Consider the following 25,318-nt stretch of genomic DNA (forward strand, 5'->3'; position numbering starts at 1 on the left):
CTCCGGGGCAGGCGGGAATCGAACTCATGCTGAAGTGGCTTTAGCTTCTCAGTGCTGTGCTTTAACCCGCTGCGCCACCAGGGAGGGCCTCTGCAGGGTTTTTATAAGCGCACCCTCAGGGCTTCTCCTTGGCCTAAAACCTTGCAGCAGCTCCTGTCTCTTGCCATGGAAAGCCAAACCCTCCCGGTGGCTCTAAGACCCTAATGCGAGGTACTGCCCCCCCATCTCTCTGCCCTACTCTACCTCTTGCTCATTGCTCCAGTGGCGCTGGGCTCCCTGTGGTTCCTTAAATACAACCCCAGAGCCTTTGCACACACTATTTCCTGTCTGGAGTTCTCTCTCTCTCTCTCTCTCTCTCTCTTTTTTTTTGAGATGTATTTATTTATGCATACAGAACTGGGGTACAGGCCAGAGCTGCAGGAAGCGGGGGCGCGGGGGCTGAGAGGATGCACCAGAGGCAGAGTGAGGAGCAGAACAGGCAGAGGTGCTGAAATCCACTGCTGAGGGGAGCAGCAGGTGAGACAGGAGAGGTCTGCTGCGCCAGGTGGGTCAGCTCTGTGACCAGGGATTGAAAGCGTGCTGCAGCAGCTGCGACAGCACTGTGCTGTAACCTGCTGCGCCCCCAGGGGGGCTCTCTCCCCAAGTATCCAGGAGTACACCTGGGTGCCACCTGTGCAGTCATGAAGGGCCACTAGAAGGTCTAAAGCTCTGCTGTTGCCACCTTGAAATTCTTAATATAGGGCCCTGCCTGGTGGTGCAACTGGTTAGGACACAGCACTGCAAGCTGGCTGCAGCCGCTTCAGCACGAGTTCAATCCCCAGGCCCAGAGGTGACCCACATGGTGCAGCAGACCTCTCCTGTCTTGCCCCCTGCTCCCCTCAGCAGTGAACTTTTGTCAATCTGCCTGTTCTGCTCCCCACTCTGTCTCTGGGGAATCCTCTCACTGCCCCTGTGCCTTTGGCCTGCACCCCAGTTCTGTATACATAAAAAATAAATCTTTTTTTTAAAAAAAGAAATTATTAATATATCCGAATAAGGGGCCATATCTTCATTTTGCCCCGGGACCCAGGAATTACGTACTGGGCTTGCCCACACGGCTCCCTCGGGTTTTAATCCAGCATCTTCTTCTCAGGGAACACCCTGCTTACGTTGCCGCCTCCGCCCCAGCTAGCACTCCGCCCCCCATCAGCTATATTTCCCCCCACAGCACATATCTCCTCTCACCCTGTATATTTTACCCTTTATTTGGTTCATCACCTGTCCCCTGTGAAAGGAAGAACTTTTGTCTGTTTGACTCACTGCTGTACCTGCGGGGCCTAGTGCAGAGCCTGGCACAGGGTGGTGCTCAGAAAGATTTGTTGAATGAGAGAATGAATGAGCGACTATCACAGCAGTAGACTGGGAGATAAAATGTGGGGAACTGGGTCCTCCCTGGTGGCGCAGCGGGTTAAAGCACAGAACTGAGAAGCTAAAGCCACTTCAGCCTGAGTTCAAACCCGGCCCGCCCTGGAGGTGACCACATGGCGCGGCAGACCTCTCCTGACCCGCCCCTCCGCTGCTCCCCTCAGCGGTATATTTCATCAGTTGGCCTGTTCTGCACCCCACTCTGTCTTTGGGGAGTCCTCTCACCGCCCCTGCGCCTCTGGCCTGCACTCAGTTCTGTATGCACAAATAAATAAATTTTAAAAAGTGGGGAACCTAAAGGAAGACCGGTTTGGTTGTTACAGTTGGCTAGAAAAGATGAGCCAGAGATAAACCCTTGTGCCTCAGTTTCCTCATTTGTAAAGTGGAGATTGTAACAGCAATCTGGAATACTTTATAGACAACTTTAGGTAAATACAGGTTGCCTTCTTTCCCCTCTTACGGCTGGGATGCTCGGCATAGCTCCCACCCATAAGCTATCAGTTATTATTCTCGGCTGTTTTCACCTTTTTTCTCCCAAGTCAGCTCTCAAACCTCACGGCAACATTTTTAATACCCTGCGATGGGATGTCACTCTGGGACAACATTTCCCGTGTTGGCCTGTGGGCCTGACCATTACACTTGGAAGCACCTGACTCCTCTGAGCCTTCAGTAAATCTTCCTCCCAGGACGCCTTCCAAGCCATGGCCTGCAGAGGGCGCTGCCCCACACCGCCCTCTCCTACCCAACCCTCACCTCTGCCATGGTTCATTCCAGGGGCTTCTCAGCCTTGGCCAGGCCTACAAAACACCCTCCCTCCTTCCATGATAGTGGAAGATGGTAGGGGGAAGGGCGGGGGAGGGCGTGGCAGTAAATTGGGTAAGGGGTCCAGTGGTGGTGGTGCCTGGCAACCGGGCTTTTGGTGATGACCATAATGCAGTATATTCAGATGCTGGTAGACGCCTGAAACCAACATATTGCTATAAAGCAACATTACTGCCATCTTCAAAAAGGAAAGAAAAGTTTTTGGTTTGGGGGGTGGGCAGGCAAGTTGACAAGGCCACTCACATCTGCAGGTGACTGGGCAGGGGGCTGCAGGCTACCCAGGCCAGCCTGGGTACCTCTACTCAAGGCTCCCAGCGCTGAAAGCCACCAGGGTACAGGGTCCTTCTGCTGGGCCCACAGCTGCCTTCCTCCCAGCACAAATGTTCAAAGTAAAGATACCATTTCTTGTTCAAAGATGATTTTTTAAAGCTACCTAAATGCACATGTGAAGTTGATGGGTTGCAGTTTTCCTGGCACGAGGCGGTCCCCCGAGCATGGGGTCTGGGAGCTGAGAGGTCTAAGCTGGGACCGGATGCCACACCTGCCCTCTTTTCGTGGTGCTGTATTTTGTTGTCTCATTTTGTTTTGGGATCATGTAACTTTGAGATCAAACAATTAACTGAGACATTTTAGGGCCTCCCTGGTGGCCTAGGAGTTGAGTCTCAGTGCTACCACCATGACAGCCTACTCCTAGGGCCTGAGTTCGATCCCCAGCCAGGGAGGTGACCCACATGGCCCGGCAGACCTCTCCTGTCTCTCCCGCTGCTCCCCTCAGCAATGTGTTTCAGTAGATCTGCCTATTCTGCTCCCCACTCTGTCTCCGGTGAATCCTCTCACCTCCCCACCTCTAGCCTACACCTCAGTTCTTGTATAGAAACATAAATAAAATCCTAAAAAATAAAGAAGTTTTGTACCCAACGTATTTACAAGTTGGCCCCTGATTCATGGCGTATCAGAGGACTCTTCCCTCTCTGACTTCTCGGGAATTCTTCTGTGTTATTTTTTAATATCTTCAACCAGATGGTAAATGCCTTGAGAACAGGACACCCTAATCTATTTCTTTGTGTCTCCGGCAGCCGTCAGGGTGCTCACTGAACACCCAGAGTTTATGCCGTGTTGCCTCAAGTCATTTTGATAACATTAAGCCAGTGCCATAACCACCCCTGCATGAGCCTTACAGAGGCCTGGTGGCCCCCCAGGACCACACAGCTTATAAAATGAGTAGGGTCTGTGTGACCCCATTATAAAATGAGCAGACCTGGGAAATGGGGTGCTGGGGTCCAAGTCCCCCTGAGTGTCACGCACTGTGCTGAGTACACAGGGGCTGTGGAGGTGAGAGAGCATGGTCCTGGGCTTCAGACCTAGGCGTGAGAATGGGACCAGCTCACAGAGGCCGGGAAACAAGACTAGGAAGGGGGGAAGGAGGAGGGAGGAGGACGTTGGGGCAGGAGACCGACGGGGGCTGCTCCTTAACCTCTGCACCCCAGTCTCTGCGTCTGAGAAGCCGAACAGCACTGAGATAGCATGGCTGGCGCGCAGTAGGTGGCCAAGAAATGGGGCGCCCCTCCCAACCCTTCCTGGCTGTAGTCAGCCTCCACAGCGTCCCATGGTCATTTTCCCAGGCTCTCCAGGAGGGGGCAGCAGGGAGCCACCCTGCGGGGAAGGTGTCCAGCCTGGGCCAGCGGCCGGTCAGGCTCTCCGCTGAGGAATGCAATTGGGCCACACAGTGGGCACCTCGGCCCATCAGAGGGTTCTTCCCCCTCTAACTGCGCTGGATAAAATCAGAGATTTGCTCTGGGTGGCCCCACCCGCCTGGGACTCCCTAACAATAGGTCCCCTGGGCGTTTCCAGAGCAGTTAAGAGTAGGGTTGGGGGAGTTTGTGCTTTTCTGGGCTTCCAGGACGTTCATCCCCAGCCTGGCTCAAGTTGTCCAAATCACACCAGTTCTGGGGTGTAGCAGATATTCAGTCAGCGCTCCCTGTTTCTGGGGTCTGTGAGGTGTCTCCGTTCAGCCTCACCCCAGAGCACAACGCCCAACACCGAGTACGAGCTCAAGAAATGTGGTGTCTGCTGGCCGAGTGCCCCGGCACGCCTGGAGGTGACCCCGTTCACGCCTCTCTGTTCTGTTGTCTGTCCGGTGAGCCTCATGGTAGAATGACACTAGGTCTGCCCAGAGGCTGACCCAAGGGGGTTGGCCCAGGGGGGCTTGAGCCCGGAGAACCTGCTTAGGAGATCCTGACCTGCCGTGATTTCAAATATCCCTGGGCCCCGTCCCTCTTCCCGAGAGCTTTCCACCACACAGCAGCCCTCGGGCATCACGTGGCCGGTCTAAGCCCGTTCTTGTAAGTTCTCCAGGAAGCCCAGTGCCCCTCCAGACCATCCTGTGGCATGAGCTCCCACACCCTGCCTCTCCCATCAGAACAGTCCCCCGTCTCACGACTGGCCTCTGCTCATCTGCAGTCCAGGGCCTCTGTCCACGCTGTGCTCCCCGGGGTCCATCGCCCACGTCCCCCACTATCCCAGAGCCCTTTTTCACCGCTACTTGGTAAGGACTCCCCAGCTCATCGCCCCGCCTGCCATTGCTCTCCAGGGTGTCAGCCTCTTGCCTTGACCAGGCTGTGAACTCTGCCTCTTCCCAAACCTCTGCGCCCCTCTGTGCCTGAACTGTGCCTAGTCTGTGGGGGCTGTGTCCCCAGCACAGCTCCGGGGGGCCTCACCTCCAGTACTCCTCGCTGGGGCTGTTCCTCTGCAGGGTGTGGTTAAGCAGGTGGGAGAGGTTGCTGTGCAGGGCTGGGGGCCGGGAGCCGTTGGTGAGGTTGGAGGCGTCCAGCACCCCGGCGCAGTCCTGCGTATTCCAGGGGTTATTGCAGTAGGCCCAGGGCAGTACGTGTGTCATAGATGAGAAGAAGTAGTAGAAGGCGATGCAGATGACCACGTTGTAGTAGATGCCGATGTACGTAGACACCACCATCATGCCGTAGCCCACACCTGGGGCGGGGACGGGGCCAGAGAGCAGCTCACACATCTGGCGAAGGAGGCCCAGAGAATGGGGAGGGGCCCAAGGGACAGGCTCTCATGGAAGGTCACGGAAGGGACAGGTCAAGGCCTCGGCGGGGGTGAGCGGAGGGGTTTGTGTATACACGTGGTGGAAGAGGAGGATGGAGGCCAAGTAAACATGGACCCAGCGTGCGTCGTGGCCTCGGCCATTGATGTGGGCCTGGGTCAACACCAGGGCGCCATAGGGGCTGGCGGTGTTTGTGCAGATGGGCGGGTCAGCCTGGCCCCCCGGGGCCTCACCTTTGAACATGGGGCTGATCCTCCAGACCCCCAGGCAGCCCTGACTTGCAAACTGGCCGAAGGAGAGCTCCATGAAGAAGAGGGGGATCCCGCAGAATATCAGCATGATGAAGTATGGGAACATGAAGGCGCCTGGCAGGCAGGGAGAGGGCTGGCTCAGAGGTGGGTCTGGGCGATCCCACCCTCTTCCTGCTCAGAGCCCAAGAGCAAAACCTCTGCAATTGGCTAGGACCGAGGAGGGTGTGCCATGCACTGAGCAGGAGCCTGGGTCTGAGGCCCCTCCCACAGCCTGCCTGTGAACTTGACAGAGCCCCCAAGGAAGTCTGCTTTGAGCAGAACTCAGACCCCAGAAGACACCACCTTTGGTGGGATTTGATGGCTTCACCACGCCATTTCACATGTCCCTGAACTATTTGTGTGGGTCCAGGGGTGCTGTTAAAACATTAGGGATAAGGAAGGCAACTGCAGGAGGTTGGGGTGCTTTCCTTCACCCCTCTGACCTCATGGGGGCAGGCTGGCAGGCTCAGGCCCAAACAGCAGCCTGTCAGGGGTGGTCTGGGCCTCAGGTAGAGGATGCCTATGCCAGGGCCGGGGGGCAAAGGAGTCAGGGCCGGAGGCCAGCCTGTCTGGAGTGGGGCCTGTGCCAGGAGGGGGCAGCCCCGGCCCTGGTGGGTGGGCTGTATCCCAGTGGGTGGCCCCTGCCCTGTGCCCACTGGGTACCTCCCCCGTTGCGATAGCAGAGGTATGGGAAGCGCCAGACATTGCCCAGGCCCACGGCATAGCCCACGCTCGTCAGTACAAACTCGATCTGGTTTCCCCAGTTGCCCCGTTTGAGGTTCTGGTCCCTCTTGGTGGCCTCGCTGGGCACAGCACCATTCTGTGGGGACAGGAGAGAAGCCACCATCAGCAAGGCATTGCGCTCGTGTGCCTGACCCTCTGGCCGCCCCCCAGAGGGGGACCATGGGTCCTCTAATCCCCCACCCCCCGGGGCTTCCCCTTGGTTGGCAGAGCTGCAGGGAGCTTGGCAGAAGAAGGGAAAGGGGAGGAGCCCCTGCCAGGGGCGGCCATCGTGGCCTCCCCCACCAGCCCCCCACCGGCGCCAGGTGCACCGGCCCACCTGAGGCGCTGCTACCGGCGTCCGAGGGGTGGACGCTGAGAAGAACCCAGCCCCAAGAGCTCGCCAGCCCTTCCAAAGGCTGCCCTGTGCCCTCTGGGTGAGGAGCTGGACCCTGGGGGCGCTGCAGGGCTGGGCTGGGTGGCCTGAGGCCCTGCTGAGGGCAGCCCCTTTCAGAACAGCAGCCCACAGTTGGACCTGGCTCAGCAGATCCCCTTCGAAGTGTGAATGCACCCTTTCCCTGCACCAGGCAGCCAAGTCAGGCTGGGCACAAAGGGGCCTGTGTCCAGACAGCCCCCCCACCGCCGCCTACCACATCGCCAGGCTGAGCACGCTGCCCACGGGCAGGCGGCTGACCCCTCCCCCAGCTGCAGGCTTCTTTCTGGGGGTACAGGGTGGGCAGGGCTGTGGGGTGGGGGAGGGGGAGCAGCAGAGTGGGCCAGACCTGGAGGGCCACATGCATCTGGGGCTCAGGATGGAGGACCTGGGGGAGTCACCTCTATTGGCCTCAGCTGGGGAAGGGTCCCAGGGGAGCTGACCTGGGCTGGGTGGTGCTGGCTACAAGTGTTGGGGGAGGGGAGGCCAGAGTTGTAGGCACCAAGCCAAAGTTGAGGGCAGACTCTGCAAGGGAAAGAGGGAGTGGCCTGGAAAAGGGTCTCAGCTGAGAGAGGGTGGGCTGCAGATGAGCGGGCTGAACAGGCGAGGATTTGAGGGGGTTTGCCCCCAGGGAAGGATACTGGACGGGTCTGGGGGCGCTACAGGGCTGGGCTGGGTGGCCTGAGGCCTGCTGAGGGCAGCCCCTCTCAGAACACAGGCCAACAGTTGGACTGGCTCAGCAACACCCATTCCCTGCACCAAGCCCCTCCCACCCCCTCCCAGGGTGGCAGGAGACCAGGCACCAGAGCCAGAGACTGAGGGGGCAGAGGGGACTGGCTAAAAGATACAGGGACCCCCAAGAAGCATACAGTGCCTGGGTGACAGAGCCTCCCAGATAGGAAAGGGGTGTTCTCTCGAGAGAATGAGGCAGGAGACCTGGATCACCGCAGCACGGCTTCCAGGGGACGATGCTGTAGTGACCCTGACCTCGGCCTAAGGAGAAGTGTTGAAGGACAACAGTCACGCTGGCCGGTGAACAGAGGCCGGCTCTCAAACGCTGTCAGCCCTGCACCGGGCAGCAAACGCAGTGGGGAGGAATGGCTTCGACCCACGGCCTCCGGAGAGGCCCTCTGGGCTGCAGACCAGGAGGTCCCAGCGCCCCGTGGAAGCCCCAGCAGGCACCCCGGCACCCCCATCGGTGCGTTTTGGCCTCTCTGGGCTGGTGCATCACAGACAGCCAGAGCGACCCTGTGGAGAGACTGTCCTGCACACACAGGCCAGCACTGCCCCCAGTGGAGATGCCCACCCTGCTGGCCCCGGGGGGCTGAGGCACTGAGGGTAAAGCACTGGAGACTACAGGGCCCGTTCAAGGAGCCTTCGGAGCAAACTGGAAGGTCAAGAGAGCCTGCCTGCATGCAGACATGCATCCGCTCATTCCTCCATTCATTCAGGCAACCGTGAGATTTACGGAAACCTACGGGAACGCGGCAGTGAAAACAGACACCCCGGGCCCTTGGAACTTGAAGTCCAAGGGAAACAAGCCATCCATGAAATAAAAAGTACATGATTCTTACAGGCAACTCCAGTGTGACCACAAAGGGGAATTTCTCAAGTTACATGAGCGCAGAAAGGATAAGCAGTAGGGTGGGGTGGGGTGGGGTGCGTCAGGGGAGGCTTCCAGGATGAAAGGCTTGAAGGTCAACAGTTCTGGGAGAGGGTGGCTCAAGCCCAAGTGTGCCCTGACACAGTGCCTGAGTCCTGCCCAAGCCAGTCACCACCTCCGGGCCGTCTTTGGGGCAACCCAGGTCCAGCGGGCGTTTTTTCAGAGGGTCAGAGGGCGTGAGGTCGGTTTGGGGTGGTTTATCTATTCCCAAACAAATCCCAGCCAGAGACCTCCTGTATGGACTCACAATAACAGTTTTATTCAGTCTGAGGCTTGTTTACTTAGGGGCACAATGGGGGATTGTGGCAGCTCAGAGGATGTGGGCGGGGTCGTGGATCAGGGGTTACAGCTGTAAAGGGGGCAGGCACCTCGTAGTGGTCTGTAGGCCAAGGGCAAAGAAGGCCCCATGCAGAGAGGTCCCCAAGGCTTGAAGCCTGAGACCTCTCTCCTGGCTCCAGCAGCCAAAGTGGGGGGCAGATCCCCTTGCCCCCCCCCCCAAGTACGGCAGAATCAGACTTGGGTATTTGAGCTCTGCCCCCTCCCTGGCTGGGAGTGGGGCAGGGAGGGAGGTAAAGCCCCCGGCCAGGTGCCCCAGGCTGCCTCCTGACTGGACCCATGGGCTGGACGATGGGCGGAAGACCCCTGAGCGGGCACTAGCCAGAGGGGCTGTGCCGTCTTGGGAGTTGGTGCCTGGGCTCTGGGGGAAGCTGCCCGCGCCAGAGGTCTGCTGTGCAGAAGGAACTGGAGTTCGGTGAGGTGACAGCTGGCGAGTGGTGCTGCTGAAGCCACACACCTCTAGCTGCGGGTGCTGTGGCGCCCTGACTGCGGGCGCCGTGGCTGGGGTGGGCCACGGAGCCTGCCACAGAGGCTGCGGTGAGAGGCCGCTCGGCTGCTGTGGCTTTAGTCTCAGGGGGGCCGAGGACACCGCTTTCTCCAGGGGTCTCCGAATGTGCTGTGGGCTTTTAGGGGCTCCAGTTCTCTTCCACCACTAGCCTCTTCCACCCTCCCTGGGGGCTCCCCCCGCTTCCTTCCTGGGCAGCTAGGACCAGGGCCTTTTTCAGTGTTATATAGCTAAGTCTGGCCCTTTGGATCTGCTGGGTAAGTCACCGACAGGAACTGTTGTTGCAGTGGTCCTTAGCTCTGCGGTACCCGCGAAAGGGCTCCTTTGTGCTCACAGTGTGACCCAGACCGGCGACCCGTCCGCTTAGCCAGCTCAGCCCTGCTGACTGGCTGAGCTCCAGGCTTCTGCTGCCCATCGCCCATCACCCACAGTCTGACCCTCACCCCTCTTCCTCCTTCCCTTGCTCACACTAGGTGGAAAACTAAACTATAGTGGTCTGGTGCCCTCCGGCTTCCCAGACAGCTCCACCCTCACCTCTGTCCCCACCATGGGTGGCTGGTCTCTGGATTGGAGACTGCCCTGTCCTGTGCCAGAGTTCCCCCAGGCTGGGCTCCATGAAGGCTCAGGGCTCCCCTTCCTTGGCAGAGCAGGGTGAAAGGCTGCCCATCTTCCATGACCCCTGCCCTACACGGACCCACAGCCCTGTCCCTGAGAGCCACTGAGACAGCGGTATCCCTCCCCACACAGGGACTCGCGGCCTTTCTTGGGAGAGCCAGCTCCCCACCCCTGCCTGTCTGGGGGAGCCGCAGTGACCAGTGTCGCCTACGTAAGTAAGTCCTTTACCCTTTACGCATCTGCCAGGCTAATTCACGGTCCGGAGGAGCTCCTGGAACTAGGACGATTCCGCTCCGAGGGCAGAATCTGGAACTCCCACTGAGGCTGGGCAGGGACTCCAGGGCGTGCTCCTCCAGCAGCCCTGGGCCAGTCACCTCCACTCTTGGCCTCTCAGCGGCCTCACCTACAAAATCAGGGGGCAGCTAGAAAACTCCAAGGAATCTGGCAGCTGAAGAGACTAGACCGCCTCGACCCACCCAGCAGTCTGTGGGTCTACCTCATCTGGAACTCTGCCGTTCCTGACACCCCCTGTATTTCCCACAGGCTTTCTAGAGCGCCTGTTCAAAGGTTGTTTTGTTTGGGGGGTTTTGCTTTATTTTTTTTAATTACAAGAGCATGATAAGCTTATCACACACAAAAATAGAAAGTACAGTAGAGTGTAAGAGGAAACAGAGCTGCAAAGCCTGCTCTCAAGCGGGCCCCGGCGCGGGTGGAGCCTCCCGTCTTCACCAGACACAGAACCCGGATTTCTATCCCGGCTCTGACTGCGCTGGCTGCTGACCCCTGCCCTCCCAGATCAGTGTCCACTGGCTATTTTTGTGAACTGTGAGCTCCCTCCTCCTGCTCTCACTGGACACTGAGGAATCCTGGAGCTGCCCTGGCTGGGGGCGCCCCGCTGGGATCCAGCAGGCCTCTCGCTCAGGACTCTGCAGCCCCAGGGTTTGCTCATGGGATAAAGTCCCGTCCAAGACAAACTTTACGGAGGAGAACGAGCAAGACCCACATCCCAGACTGACCTTGAGCCAAATCCAGATCATTGGTGACTTTCCCGGAGCCCCAGGGAGCTCAGGCAGAACGGCCATGACAGTAAATTGTGGCCACCTCAGAACACCCTTCGAGCCCCTCAGTTCTTGTTCCTCCAAGTTCTCGCCCATCAGTCCAGGGTCTAGACTGGCCTGAAGTAGCACCTGGCCCGTGATGACCCAGCCTGCAGCCCCCCACCTGCCTCGCTCCTCCCGACTGGGCAAGAGTCAGGGCCTGGGTGGAGGGCTGCCCCAGGGCTGAGGGCCTGGTAGTGGCCCCTGCCTCGAGAAGAACCGCAGAGAGGCCTCTGGGCACCCGCCGCTCAGGCCTGCAGCAGTGCGTGCCCACGCTGCTTCACACAGCGCCCTCGGGCCAACACTGGACAGCACGGGAGGCTGGGTGGGCCTGCTCTTGCCTTGGAGAAGCCTCCCCTCGCTGCTGCGGTCATGGGCTGCCTCTACCCGGGTCGGCCGGCGGCAGGCTGGAGCTCCGGGAAGCGGCTCTGGTCAGACCCTAGTTGTCTTGAGATTTCAGGGCCCCCTGCTTCACGCCTCTCCCAAACCCGACCCCCGACTCCCCAGAGCACTTTCCTTCCTTGCCTTTTGAAGGTCAAGTCGGGATGCCCGACAGGAGCGGAGGGTGGCTTCCCTGGTCCCCTCATCCTCGCTGCCATCAGCCTCATTGTGATTGACATCCCTGCTGTGCCCAGCTTCCAGGGATGAGGGACCCACGCCACCGGGCACTTGCCCCAGACACTGGCCAGCGTTCTGTGGGGTCTGTCTCTTTCCAGCCGAGACTCTCACCCATCCCCTCCTCCATCCTCACCGCTGAGCCCATGTACCACGTCCCCCTGCCCCCTCACCCACTCTCCCCATAGGAGTAACTGCTGTGGCAGACAATGGGGCTGTATTGATTAGTACAATTCCTGGGCACCTCCGGCCCGTCTCCCCGGGAGCCAGGACAATGCAGCTTTGATACACTGAGCAGATTCTCAGCAGGTCCTTGGGCTGGGGGAGCCCTCACACCCCCACTCTCCTCCCCTGCACCCCCACCGCACAGCTAACTCTTCCTGCACTCCTTTGCACAGTTGCAACTTTCTGGGTCACTTTTGCGGGTGTCTGTCTCGCTGGCTCACTGGCTGGGCCTGCCCCTCCCTGGCACAGACCACTCAGCCCTGCTCCCCGCCCCCAGCCCGGCTTCCAGCCTGCCTGGCACCAGGGAGGGGGCTGACCTTCTGGAAGGTGACTGACCTGCTCTGGGGGGGAGGGGGCCCCAGGTCCATGAGACGCAGCCATGGGGTGAGCACTCAGAGAGGACCCAGGAGCCTCGTGGTGTCTTCGGCTCATTCACACCTCTGCCAGCTGCAGCCGCCCTGCCTCATCCCGCCTCTCCCACTGCCGCCTGGCCTGGCAGCTTCAATTACTTTCACCTCATCTCCTCCCCAGGCCCTGCCTCCCCAACCCGGCCCTCCCCTTCACCCTTGCCGCCCAGTACCCAGTACGGTGCTCTGAGACAGGGTGAGGCGTGGGGCTTGTTGTGCTTTTTTCCCTTGTTCCCAGCAAGTTATTAGAACAAAAAACACACGCACTCACAACCACAGAGTGCAGCAGAGGGAGCACGGGAGAGGGAGGGGGTCGCTCCCCTGCCAGGGCTGGGCCTCCCGAGTGGGGTGGACTCCTGGCAGGTGGCTGGGTGCAGCAGGGCGCTGCGGGGTGCTGGAGAAGGTGAGGGGCAAGGGGGGGTGCCGCCCACAGAGCACTCCCCCAGCATCTCAGACTTCCCAGAGTGGTGTGGCCTGGGGGGGTGCTGGGCCCTGGAGCTGTCCTCCCCTGGAGTTGGAGACCCCCAACCAGCCTAGATGACGGGGTGTCCTTGTAGGAGAATGTGACTGACGGTGCCAGAAAGCTCTAGTCTAGTGAACAGCCGCGTGAAGAAAGACGGGCTTAGCCAAGAGGGCGGGTGTCACCCACGTCCCTCCAATCCCCCTTCTCAGAGGCCATGTCACTGGTTAGTCTCCAGCAGTGGCCATGGAGGTGGGCAGACGGAAGGCATTTTCCCCTGGGGAAGAAAGTAAGAGGTCTGCAGAGGGCCTGGCCGGAGGTAGGATCTCAGCGAGTGTGCACCCAGTGGAAGCCCGCGTGCATTCTGCCACAAAGAGCTGCTTTCCTGGGAGGCCGTAATGGTGGTGACCCCAAAGGAAACGTGGCGGTTGACATTTAAAAAAAGGGTCAAGACTCCAGAGTCGGACACGCCTGGGTTCAAGCCCCAGCTCTGCCAGAGTCTTGCCACGTACGACCTTAGGCAAGTCACACAGTATGTCTGGTCAGTTTCATCATCTCTGAAGTGGGGACAGTGCCCACCCACCCCTGAATTTAATGGGCATTAGTAATAGTAGTGCGATAATATACGCCATGCGCTTCCTAGAAGTGAGTCATTGTCCTAAACACTCTGTGTTGTATACACCCAAAGACACAGAAACACACACGCGTCTATGTCCCTTGATTCCTTCCAACTACCCCTTGAGGTAGGTGTGTTACTATCCTCACTTTGGGGGGAAGTGGGGACCACCTTTGGCCCATGCAAATCTCCTAAGAGACTCAGCAGCTCTCTGGGCCAGCCTCATGCAGTCAGGTCCCCAGACACGCTCTGCTGACTTCCTCCGGGCACAGACCGAGGGCCAAGGCGCTGGCTGGGCCACTGGCTCCAGGAAGGCCCAGTCACCCATGATGCCCAAATGCTCACTTCCACCCAGGGTGGGCTCTGGGCTTTGGCTGCCCTGGCCTGGGCTGGGTGCCCAGAACAGGCAGCCCTGGCTGGACGGCTTTCTCTGGCTCTGGCCATGGGGACAGGAGGCGGCAGCAGCCCAGCTGGGCCCTGGCCGTAATGAGGCCTCATTAGTGGGATCCAGCTGCTCCAGCCCCACTTAGGGAGACCAACTCCTCCAGCCCCCGGCGCTGACTTTTCTTAATAAGGGTGGGCACACTTCCAGAGGGGCGCGAGTCTAGGGGCCTCTCTGTGCCCTGTGGCTCGGAGGGAAGGTCCTGCTGAGCTAGGACAGAGAAGTGCTGGGGGTAAGGGGCTGCTGTAGGGAAGCAATGTGATGAGGGAGGGCAGGGTGCGGGGCTGAGGCGGTGGGCTGCAGGGAGGGTGCGGAGGGGAAGGAGACCAAGGGAGGGCGGCCAGGGCCTTCGGTCCAGCGCAAAAGCCTGAGGGAGATCCGGCCTTTCCTCTGGATGTAGATGTTGTCTATTTCACTGGGGTGGGGATGGCCACACATTTGGGGTCATCTAGGAACACCGAGTTGATCCTCTGGGTCACTGGCTAAATGGTCTGGGTTGTCCTGGCCCGAACACCTCCTCCATGCTAGGCCTTACATAAAGAGAGTGCCCACAGTGTGCCAGTCCCTGAGCTAGAATACCTACTGTGTGTCACCTCCTGTGTCAGGAAACACCCCCTGAGGTACCCCGGGACCTATAGTCACAAATGCCCACTATGTACCAAGTCTGATGAGGGAGCTCCCACTCAACGCTAGGCTCCTAACTAGGAGAGCACTGCTGTGCTCAGCCCCACTCTGGGAAGCCCCTGGTCCTGCCATGTTGGCCATGGGTGCCAAATTCTGAGCCGGGTGAGGATGACTGGCATTTGACAATCCCGCTGTGTGCCCAGCTCTGAGCAGGGCGAGTACCCATGGCTGCCTGGCTTGCGTCTGCTGAGGCCCCGCTGTGACAGGCTCTAGGTAAGTGGGTCCTAGTCAGCACTGCCACATGCTGGGACCAGCGCTAGGAGGGTGCCGAGTGGGTGGCGGGCTCTCTACCAAGGGAGTGCCCACTGTGCCAGGCTTTTGTTTAGTGTGTGCCCGGTGTGTGCCAAACCTATACCAGTTGAGCTCTTGCTGCATGCCAGGACCTGGGCTGGGTGAGCACCCACTGTGTGCCAGATTCTGTGCAGGTGGTGCAGGCAGCAAGCATCTTGTCAAGGCATAGCAGGATGAGGGTGCGGCAGCCCCAGGCAGCCTCTGGGGCTCGAACAGCTTTCTGGAAGGACGGAGATGCTTACGCACTCAGGAGCCTAGCCTGGGTGACTCTGCTTTTGTTTATTATGAGGCTCCCCAGTGTAGAAGCAACCAGCCTGCTCAGAGACAAGGGGCTACTCCGACAAGGCGCATCAGGGCATCTACTGCCCAAGATGCTGAGTGAGGGGGAGCAGGCACAGGGGAGGGGTATACCAGCTTGTCAGTTTGGTTTGAGGCCATGCAATTAAAGCTGCCCAGTGAGGCTCTCTTGCTTCCTGTCCTGGGTTCCACCTTCCAGATGCCTGAAGCTCCAGGCAGTCCAGCCCCAGTGTACACACTAGGTCTCCCTGAGAGGCCCACCCCACCCACTCCCATGCCCCCAGGCAGCCCAGCTGCTCCCAGGCTTGAAGGCACCCTGGCCAGCTGGGCTATTGCAAGGCCCTGTCCTGGAGGTCGCTGAGGCATGAGGGAGGCAGCTGAGCTGGCCCGGCAGAGACCATCTGGGCCACGGGTGGGGGAGGGCACATGGGGCAGGCCTGCCCGCCTGGGCACGCGCAGTAAGTGGCTCGCTCCTCCACAGAGCGCCCGCCACATGAAGGGTCTCGCAGAGGCCCCCAGGACATCATGCAGCGTCTGTTCACACTAAAGAGACCCAAGGGGCCCATGTCCTTACACCCACACCTAAGGTCAACAGGGATGGCCGCCGGGAGGCACCCACTGCTCACTGCCCAATACCTGGGTGACAGAAGCCACACGTGACAAAGTTCTCGTGCCCTGGCTTGCATGCATGGCCCTCAGCATCCTCTCTGCCCCACCTCAGCTGCAGAGACTGGGTCTAGAGGGCCACCCTTAGCCGTTGGCCCTGAGGAGATGAGGCAACAAGAGCCATTTTGCCGCTGAGGTTGGGGGGAGGAGTGCAGTCTGCAGCCTAGAGGCAAGCCCTGAGAGGAGGGGGCCCGAGAATAGAGTAGCCCAAAGTCCTCAGCAGAAACTGAAGAAACAGGCAGGAATAGAATCTCCAGCCACCACTGGGGGTACCCAGGGGACAGATGCTATAAGCCTCAAACGCTGCCGCAGTCAGAGCTGGAGGGCAGAGGGCGAGGAAGCGGGCCCTGCTATCTTTAGGCACATCCTGGGCCTGGGAACAGGCGTCCCAAGGCAGCGCTCCCTTCCCTTCCGAGATGGCTGGCAGCGGTAGGCGCAGGGCCGGGAGCTCTGGACCCTGTGATTCATCCTCGGGCACTGCCCACGTGGGGCCCTTGGCTCCTCAGCCCGCCCACCGGCCCTTCAGCGTCACTCCAGAGAAAGAAGAGCAGCCACGGCCACATGGGGCTTCTCAGGCTCAGAGGGGGTCAGGATCTCCAAGAAGAAGGGGGTGGAGTCCCCCCCCCATGTCAAGACACTTCTGGGAGGGGTGAGGCCAGCGGAGGAGCAAGAGAGGGCCCCCCCCCCCATTCTCGCAAGTGCTCCTTCCAGCTTACCCCTGAGGTAAGACCCCGAAGGAAGAGAAAGACCACTGCCCTGCGAGGGGCCTAGCACCTTCCCCTGGTTCCTCGGAGCCTTCACCTGGGCCCTGTTCTTGCCCTTGGCTTCTCACTACACCTCACCCTCACCTCTCCGGTGCTGAGACCGAGGGCAAGGCAGGGTCTAGAGCCTGGGAAAGGGGACAGGGAGGCCTGCAGACAGGCGTCAGGAGAGGACACACAATGGAGTGTTCTTTGATACTTTTCACGGCGAGGAGCCAGAAGTACAGAAACACCAGTCGGGGTCTGAGGACTCCGTGACCAGAGTACTATGTGCCACGATGGTTGGGGGACTCATGCCAGCTCCGCCGTGCTGTGTCTCCCCAGCAGGACAAGTCGGGGCCTCCTCCCCAGGGTATCTGCTGTGACGGGATGGGAAGCTGCTGCCCGCCTCCTGGCGTGCCTCTGCAGGCTCTGGGCAGAACCTGGCCCATTGTGGGCTTGGCAGCACCATGGAACCTGTGGGATGAGGGGCTGCTGCTGGAACCAGGGCCACTCTGGCACTCAGGAGCTCTGGTGGTGCCAGACTTGGGCCTCCATGGAGCCTCCTGGACCCGCCTGCTGTGGCGAGTCCCCGGCAGGGGCCCCAGAGGGGACAGAGCTCGGGATCCCCCTTCTTCCTGTAGTCTGGTCCCCGTACTTACCAGCATCCCTTTGGCTCCTTTTCCTACCATGGCGGCAGTGGGGTGGGGGCTCTGGATCTGGGACCACTCACAGGTTTTGCTTCCAGCACTTTTCAGACCACAGACTTCAAGAGCTAGGGAGAGAACAGAGGGCAAGCTGAGGCCCTGTGCCCAGAGGCAGGGGCAGGACTCGTGTGGCCCTCAGGGCGTCCAGACCACCAGCTGGCAAGTCCCCCCTTCTCTCCCACCCTGCTGGCCCTGACTCAGCCATTTTTCCATCCTGCCCCTGGCTGGATGCACCTCCTTCCATCCAGCTGCTCCCTCACTTTTCTTCCAACCCTTCCCCTGGATCCCTTGGTCTCCAAGCTTCCTGTCCCAATGGGCAAAGGTCTATTTTTGACTCTCCAGATGCCCAACTCTATAAAAGATTAAAAAATGAACACAAAACCGGGACAGGGTCCAATTCCTTCATCATCTTGTGTGAATGGCTTCAACCTTTCCCCCCAAAGAGGAATCAACTTGGATCAGCACGTGCTCCCCAAACTCGCCCCAGCCGGGAGGCCTGGCTGGTCCTTCCCCAGCTCAGGGTCCAGGGCAGCTGGCTCGTTATGATAGTAACCTAGGCCATGAGCTCTGGGCACGCCAAACATACCATGTGCGGGCACGCCCCCTGCTCTCGGCCGGGCTGCCCCCCCCCACTTCACTTCTCCTCCCCCACCCCTTCACCATCAAAATCTACAAATCCTGTTAAATGCCACCTCTTCCCTGTAGTCTTTCCTGATGCAGAGAACACAGTGCTTCCTCCTTTCTGTTCTGTGAGGGCTTCTCCTAGCGCCCTATCAGCTCCTATTAGATGTATTTGCTTAGCGCCTGCCAGCCACAGCCAGTGAGCTGCCCGAGGGCTTAGGTCTGTGCTTCTTTCACTCCTCTGTGTCCAGCACCAGCACGGTGCTCCCCTTGTGAGGCGTGGGCAAGACTGAAGTCCTAAAAGCGGGGTTTAGTCCAGCTCAAGATTTATCTGAGCTCATCTGAAGGCAAGGGGGGAGGAGGGGGAGGTGGGGGAGGGGAGGGGGCGGGGCTGGCGAGCTAGAAGGGGCAGCAGACAAATGGGAAGCATGGCCCACGGACAGGCAGGTGTGACCCAGAGGAAGGGGTAGGTTTGAGAGGCTGCAGAAGAGGAATCAGCCTTCAGGAAACACCAAAGAAAATCTCTCAGGAGGAAAAGCCTGCGTCCAAGGCATGAGGACCTCCCCTCCATGGCAGGAGGGGTTTGACCCTCCATGGGGGTCTTCCCTACCTCCCAGAGAACAGACTATTCCAAAAGCTGCTCTATCAATGTTACTGTCTCACCCACGGTCACCTGGTCAAGGTTCTTTCTTACCCACAGGCCCAGGAAGTCACTGAAGACCAGAGAGAGATGAGGAAGCTCTTTGCCTATGCAAATCAACTCTTGGCTTCTGCAGGCAGGCCAGTGCCCAGCACTACAGGCCTCCTGCGGACCCTTTTCCCCAGGGCCCGGACAGGTTGGGGTGGGGGTGGGGGGACTTGGAGCCATTTTCCTTTATTGATCACTCAGGATGGACTCTCAAGTATCCCCCTAAAGAGGGCTCTGCTTTGGTCTTCTGGAGCAGTCAGGAGAAAAGGAGTATACTCCCTTCCAAGGAGATTAGATCCTGGTCCTCCTCATTCACTGAACCCCTCTTTCCAAGAGATCTGAGCGCCCACAGCTGTCTTTCTTCAATCAGTGAATAATAATGACAGTGATGATGTCAATAACTGCAGGTGGCCATTATTAAAAGTCACCAGATAAGTTGGCAATTATTTCATCCTCTGGTCAGATGAATAAATTGAGGAAACTGTCCTTGACTTACCCTGTTTATCCAATGCAAATTCAGTTCTTGCCCCCAAGGAGTTTACAGGGAGTGAGGGAGAGGTGGGAGGTGGGGGGGAAGACTGCTCAGTGGAAGCTTCCAGGGCTGGTATGAATCTTCCCCCTCTTGCCTTTGCCATTTCTGTTAAGTGGCCCCACCCATCCATTCAAAAAGTAGCAACTGAATGCCCCATGAGGTGCCAGGCAGCCTTCTGGTATTGAGGCTTCACATTTCCCAGGTACCAGACAGGACTTTAATTCATATCCAGGCACCATTGATAAGCAACGGGTCAGTCAGGTAACATGTGAGGAAGAGTTGGAGCTCTGGGGGGATGGGGGAAGCACTGGAATTCTCTCTACTGCTCACGAGGTATGTGACTTCATGCAAGTTACTTAAGCGTTTTGAGTTTCAGTTTTCTCAATATGGAAATGCAGGTCATCACACTTCCTTTGGAAATTCTGAAGTTCCTGTTTCATTTTTTACTCTGCTACAAGTTGTCCATATTTTCCTCCCCTTAAATCCATTAATCTTTCCAAAGCCCTAAAAACCCTGATTCCCTCCAAAGGCTATCCATAGCCAGCAGGATAAGGCCTACATTGCTTAGTAGACTTTTAAGGCTGGCCACGACTTGATATACTTATTCCACAAATATTTACTGCAGGTTTTGCTCTGGTCCAGACCTGTGTGAGACACTAAGAACTCATGGGAATCAACCCCCCCTTCTTCCCCCAACCCCCAATTTACAGGCTGGGGAAGAACTTGAAACTGAGACTCCAGTGATATGGCTAATGACTGAGATAAAGGGGTGTGAAGGAGGAACATCCTTTTACGAGAATCTTTAGCCCTGGCCCTGGTCATGTCCCAGAGTAGAAAGGGTATCTCTGAGTCTCTGAGGAAGTGATGCTTCAGGGCCAGAGGGAGCTAATTGGGTAATGTAGCAATAGTGAAGAAGGGAAGAGGAAGAGAGATTCAAATATGTGAAACAGTGTGTGGAAAGACCCTGCGGCTGGGAATTAGAAAGTCAGGGAAAAAGTGGCCAGTGATGAGAGGACAGACTAGCAGGGAAGGGGTCTTTGGGGCCTGCAATTTGGTTTTCTATGTTCTAAACATGAAGAAAAGACTGGAAGGAGGGGAGAACTGAAGAGAATGGCATGATTAGGTATGGGCTGGGTCAGAGATGGAGAAGCACACACACACACACAGATTTGAGGAAAATACAGGCAGTAACACCAGTAGGCTTTGGTGATGAGTGGGGTTCGGAGGTGAGGGACAGGAGGGGCTCTGATTTCAGATGGTGCCTGTTCCTGAGCCAGGTATGTGCTGTAGGTTTGGAGCAGGGAGAATATGGACAGGGTTTGAGTTGTCAGGGCAGAGTTGAGAGGGCAGTCATGACACTACAGTGACACTACATGACACTACAGTGTCACTGCTGTCTTTTCTCTTGCTTAAACAGGAATGTCAGGACAAGTGGTGTTAAAGGTCTATCTGGACCAAGTTCTGGCGTTGTTACTGAGGATGGAAAAGAGGCAGGCTTTCTCCCCGGCCCGGAGGACCTGACAGTTTGGTAGGTAGAGGAAGATGCACTGTCTCCACTCGCTGTGCTGGAGTGGAGAGGCTGTGGGAGGAGAGGCGGACAGGCTGGAGCAGGGAGCCCGGAGCCCAGGTGCGCTACCCTTGGTCGCCTGCGGCCACCTGCAGCCCGAGTGGAACTCTTCAGCCTCCCCAGAGGCTTGTCGCCATGCTCTCTGTTCCTGGAGCACCCTTGTGCTCATTTCCATCCGGATATATCATCCTACCCATCTTCAAAATCTGTCCGGACACCATAATCTTCAAGAAGCCTTCCTCCACCCTCCCAGTTGCAGCCGATCTTCCCACTGCACCCCAAAGCATGCTGTGGATATTTAGTTAACACACCCGTCACACGTAGCTCTGCGGCAAGGTTACTTGTATCCAAGTCTGGCTCCCCACCTGCTGGAGAGAGCTTCCAGAGCAGAGGTGTGGTTCCTCCATGTCTCCAGGGCTGAGCACAGGGGGGCTCTCACTGCAGTCACAGTGCAGGCCCAGTAAGGGGGCGTTCCTGGGCGGTTCTTGTAAACATGTGGGCATGCTCAGTGTCGCCCATTAGCCGCTAGAACAAATCCCCTCATCCACTCCTCTTCAACCTTCTAATGTTCCCTCTGTAACCTCGCAAATCCTTCTTCTCTCTTTCTTCACTGCTCGCACCCCAGCCTCTGTCTCTGAGCGGCCACTGCATCAGGCTTGTTTCAGCAAAGACAGGAACCCATGCTTTGTGCGGCAGCTGTCAGCGACCCCGACGCGGCCCCTTTAAGCGTGACCGAGGAGGGGCGTGGCTTGAGGAGAACAGGCCCCAAAGGGGGCGCGGCTCCTTTAAGAAGCGGCCGGCCGACGGCGAGGAGGCCCGGGACTGGCAGGCGGGGCAGGGGCGCGGTCGCTTTCGCAGCTGCGGCCCCACCCAGAGCGGGGCGCCCCGATTCCTCGAAGCGGGGCGAGTCCGCTTTAATCGGGGTGCGAGATGTGGGGGGGCGGGGGTTACATCAGCCGCCACGTGTGGGCCTCTCAGCTGGTGTGGAGGCGGCGGCCCCGCCCCCGGCCCCTGCGGTGGAAAAGTACCGGGGCGCCGAGGTCCCCGCCCCCTTGCCCCGCCCCCGGACCGGCACCGGCCCCTCCCGACCCTCCGGGCAAGCCCCCCTCCCGTCCGGCCCCGGCCCCGCCGCCTCCTCCAGCCCGGCAGTGGCTGCGGGGTGCGGGGCGCCAACTGGGGGTGGGCACCCCAGGGCTACTAGGCCCCTAGCTTCACCTGCGGCCGCCTAGGCCCGCCCTACACGCTCCGGGGATGAAGGTTGGGTTGGAGAGAGCGCAGATTCTTCCTAGCAGCCCCAAAATAACTCCCCGTCCGCATCCTTTCCCAAAGCCACGGCCAAGGCAGCCTCGGACAAAGAGCCCGAGAACGCCGGGGCTCGCTAGCGCGGCTTCCCGGGACCTGAGTGCGCGCGGGAACCCGCACCCCGCGGGCGGGTGGGCTGGCAGATAGCGAGGCCGGCGGGCTGGCGGGGCCAGATAGGCGGCCAGGCCGGCGGTGCGCGGAGATGGAGCGGGAGCCTGCGCTCGGGGCGCAGACACGGCCCCAGATTCCCGGCTTCCGCAGGCCCCCCGCGCGCAGACCTCCTGGCGCCCCAGTCGGACCGAGACACGCTCTGGTTCCGGAGCTACCCGCACAGCCCAGCGCCCGCCGCCCCCGATCAAGCCGGCGTCTGCACGCAGCTGCCCCCCTCCAAGAAGCGCCCCCCCACACACGCCGTTCCCGCCCGCTTCAGCTCCTTGGTGACAGGGAGACACCCAGACGCGCGCACCTACCCCGACCTCCGCTGCGAGACAGACATTCCCGTGCGTGCACCCACAATGTTGCCCACAGATGCCCACATGCATGCGCGATCTCACACACACACACGCACGCACACACACACGCTGGTTCTAGGGCTCAGCCACCAAACACCCTGACTGACGGCAGGACAGACAGAAGTGGGCCGCAGCGCCCCCTCCCCCAGCCCCCTTACCATGCTGCAGCCCCCAGCCCAGGCGTGCTGGGTCCGCACCGCAGAGTACCCAGGTGGCTTTCTTAAAGGGAAGGTTGCATCAGCCTCCCGTGGCTCTATGCCGCTGCGAGTCTGCCCGCCCCGCCGCGCCGCTCGCGGCTTCTCCCGAGCTTGCTGTGTTTTGGTTTCGGGGAGGCGGGGGCCAAGAGTTTGGTGAAAGTTTGGAGAGTGAAGAAGGCTTGAGAGATCCAGCCAAGTCCCTCCCCTCTCTGAACAGCTCCCCTGGCTGTCCTTCCTCCACCCCGCCCCCCCCACTCTCATCCCCACCCCTCTGGCCGACTTCTCAAGCTCCTCCTCCCAGGGAATAAAATTACAAGTCACTCCAGCTTTCAAAGGATCGATCCCTAGGAAGCTCTGGGAGTGGGCTCCGTAAAGGAGCCCCCGCCTCCACCCCTACTCGCTGCCCGCCCCCGGCTGCGGCCCTTAGAGGAAGCAGACCTTGTTCCCTTTGGGTTAGGCTGGAATGAAGCCAGAAAGCCTGGGGCACTTCGGGGGGCTGGGGCTGAAGTTCGCCTGCCTGGCCCCCGCCTTCTGCGCCTGCGTTCCCCCTAGAGAGAAGTCAAAGCAAATTCCATTCCCTTTGGAGCAGCGCTGCTAGGGACGTTGGGCACAGCTGGGTAAGGCCAAGGGCGGACTCTTTGGAACTGGGGGACAATTATTTCCCCAAGGACCCTTCCTTGACTACTGGTCTGGTCAGCCTGACTCTGGCCCTTGTGTGGCCGGGCCACTCCTTGGGACTCCTTGGGACGCAGACCTGGATTCCACTCCCAGCTAGAAGTTTGCCAAAAGGAGCTTCCTCTTTCTGAGACATGGAGAGGATGAGGCTCAAGTAAGCTGCCTTCAGGCTGCGGCAGCTGGCACTTGGCAGAAGGGGGCTCCCACCTTTGCTTACCTAGTGACAGACACCAGCTTCCAGGGAGAAGGGCCAGTTAGCACTTGCTATGAGAGGAAGTGTGGTTGCCCAGCCTAAGCAAAGCATCTGCTTGGGAAAGGGCCCAGGCTGGAGCAGCCGTCTCCCCTCTGCACCCCAGTCCCTTCCTCACCATCTCTGCCCAGGAAAACCGGTTTTATTTGTTCCTTGGGGGGGATAATCAGCCTCCAAGAAGCTGATACACCCGCAGTACACTCACAATCGATGAGTGCACTCCCACTTCATTAATGTACAGATGGAGACTCTGAGCAAGATAACAGGTATCAGGCACAGGAGCTTCCTGCCCGGGGAGCAGCTCATGTCACACACAGCCCATCCCACAAAGCTTCGCGTAGTCACTAGGAATTTACAGCTGTTTACATGGAACCCTGATCAGACTGGGGAGACCTGCTGGTCTCAGTGAGATTATTTTCATTTTCACTTTGTCTTCACATCTAGCAGTTTAATGTGTTTGGGGTATGTATCCTCCTGTGAACAAATTACAGGTGCTGGGGGTGTGTGTGTGGTGTGCTTCTGCCTGGGCAGTGCACTGTGTCTGACCAGTGCGTGGTGCTTGTGGAAGAGTGTGATATACACAACTTTGGGTACTGGGCAGGTCTGAGTCAAGCTCTCCTTGCTTCTCCCACTAGGATGCAAATTCTGTTTCTGGTCTCTCTCTACCTCTCCCAGGGTTTTCAAAAAGGACACTGCACAGGAAAAGCAGGGTGGAGGCTGTTAGAAGAGCCCCAGCCCCAGGTAGTGGTGGGGGGGACAAGCCGGAGGGTTGGGGAGCTGGGCAGCAGCCTTCTCCCCTTGAAGCAGCACGCTGGGCTTTGGAGGACAGGACTCTGCGTTTCAGTGGGGGTGCTGAGAATCGTTTGGCCCAGGGAAAGTGGGACTTCCCACTTGCTTGTAGATTCAACGCAGGTGGAGGGAGGTAGGTTCCAGATGTGCAGTGAGACTCCCATGAGGCCCCCAAGCCTGGGGTGGGGGTGGGGAGGAGGCAGGGGCTGGAAGAAGAGAGGGGGAGGGGTTGCTCAGGGTTCCTACCAGGAAGAGAGAGTTTGGGAATTAATCTGGGGCTGGGAAAGAACACTCTAGCTCCACAGAGTGGGGGAAAGATTTCCTTGGGGTGTTTGGGGAAGTTGGAGATGTTGCCCATGAGGGATTTGCTAGACAAACAGATGACTTATCACAAAGCATATTTGCATGCATATAGATAGATTTATGAGGGTGTGTATTTTACCCACCTTCACTTCGGAAGGGGCTTCAGGCAGCCAGACACACAGGGAGTTGAGTCCCAAGGAGAAGCTTGTGAGAAAATCTGGACTAGAACAGCTGTTTTTTTCCCTAACCAAAATGAGGTCCCAAGGGAGGCAGGTTTGGGCCTAACCAGGTCAGAACTGGGATGGCCCTGGTCCCTGGCTGTGAGCTCCTGGGCGTGGGCCTGGGCCTAGGCCTGTGGGATAAGAAGGACATGGCCAGCTTGGGCCACAGTGGCGAAAATAGGAGGACCAGGCCTGAGGACCGGCTGAAGGACCGATGGGTCAGGAGCCTTACGGCCTGCCTCTTCCTGGGCCTCCAGGGCCCCACCCACTGTAGGCTGAGGCGTGTCTCAGGAACCTCCAGTGACAGTCCTGTTTCCTGGGAGGACTGCACCCAGCGGCAGAACCCCCAGTGCTGGCTGGCTTCCCTGTCTGTGGTCATCAGCCTGAAGGCTCAAGGCGTCTTGGGACACGCAGAGTGGACTTAGGCTTGTCTTTGGGGAAATAGGGCCAGGCTTGGGTCACTTCTGAGGGTCACTGTAGGAGCTGGCAGCAGGCATGTCAGTGGTGGGGTGCTGAGGTTCCTGGTGAGAAGTTGGGGAAGGGAGGACATTGCTCTGAGTGG

At 58.9% G+C, this 25,318-nt stretch overlaps 2 protein-coding genes across 3 annotated transcripts in view; one reads left to right on the top strand and one right to left on the bottom strand.

Moving 5' to 3' along the window:
• The window catches only part of SLC6A9 (solute carrier family 6 (neurotransmitter transporter, glycine), member 9), a 30,060-nt gene extending 7,394 nt beyond the window's left edge, over positions 1–22,666 (bottom strand). Inside the window, exons 1-5 of one of the 2 annotated variants that reach the window (XM_004678912.2) lie at positions 22,480–22,666; positions 17,055–17,167; positions 6,244–6,400; positions 5,524–5,655; positions 4,944–5,214 (exon numbers count right to left, since the gene is read on the bottom strand). In XM_004678912.2, the coding sequence (XP_004678969.1) occupies positions 4,944–5,214; positions 5,524–5,655; positions 6,244–6,400; positions 17,055–17,084 (590 nt within the window). In that variant the 5' untranslated portion in view covers positions 17,085–17,167; positions 22,480–22,666. The remainder of the gene's footprint in view (positions 1–4,943; positions 5,215–5,523; positions 5,656–6,243; positions 6,401–17,054; positions 17,168–22,479) is intronic. The other variant, XM_012722713.1, reaches the window with a different exon arrangement.
• KLF17 (Kruppel-like factor 17) overlaps positions 21,438–25,318 on the top strand; it is a 57,963-nt gene continuing 54,082 nt past the window's right edge. Inside the window, exons 1-2 of the mRNA XM_004679467.1 lie at positions 21,438–21,531; positions 22,071–22,309. Coding sequence (XP_004679524.1) covers positions 21,438–21,531; positions 22,071–22,309 — 333 coding nt within the window. The remainder of the gene's footprint in view (positions 21,532–22,070; positions 22,310–25,318) is intronic.

Source organism: Condylura cristata, unplaced genomic scaffold (genome assembly GCF_000260355.1).
Source record: "Condylura cristata isolate star-nosed mole 26May11 unplaced genomic scaffold, ConCri1.0 scaffold00008, whole genome shotgun sequence".
NCBI lineage: Eukaryota > Metazoa > Chordata > Mammalia > Eulipotyphla > Talpidae > Condylura > Condylura cristata.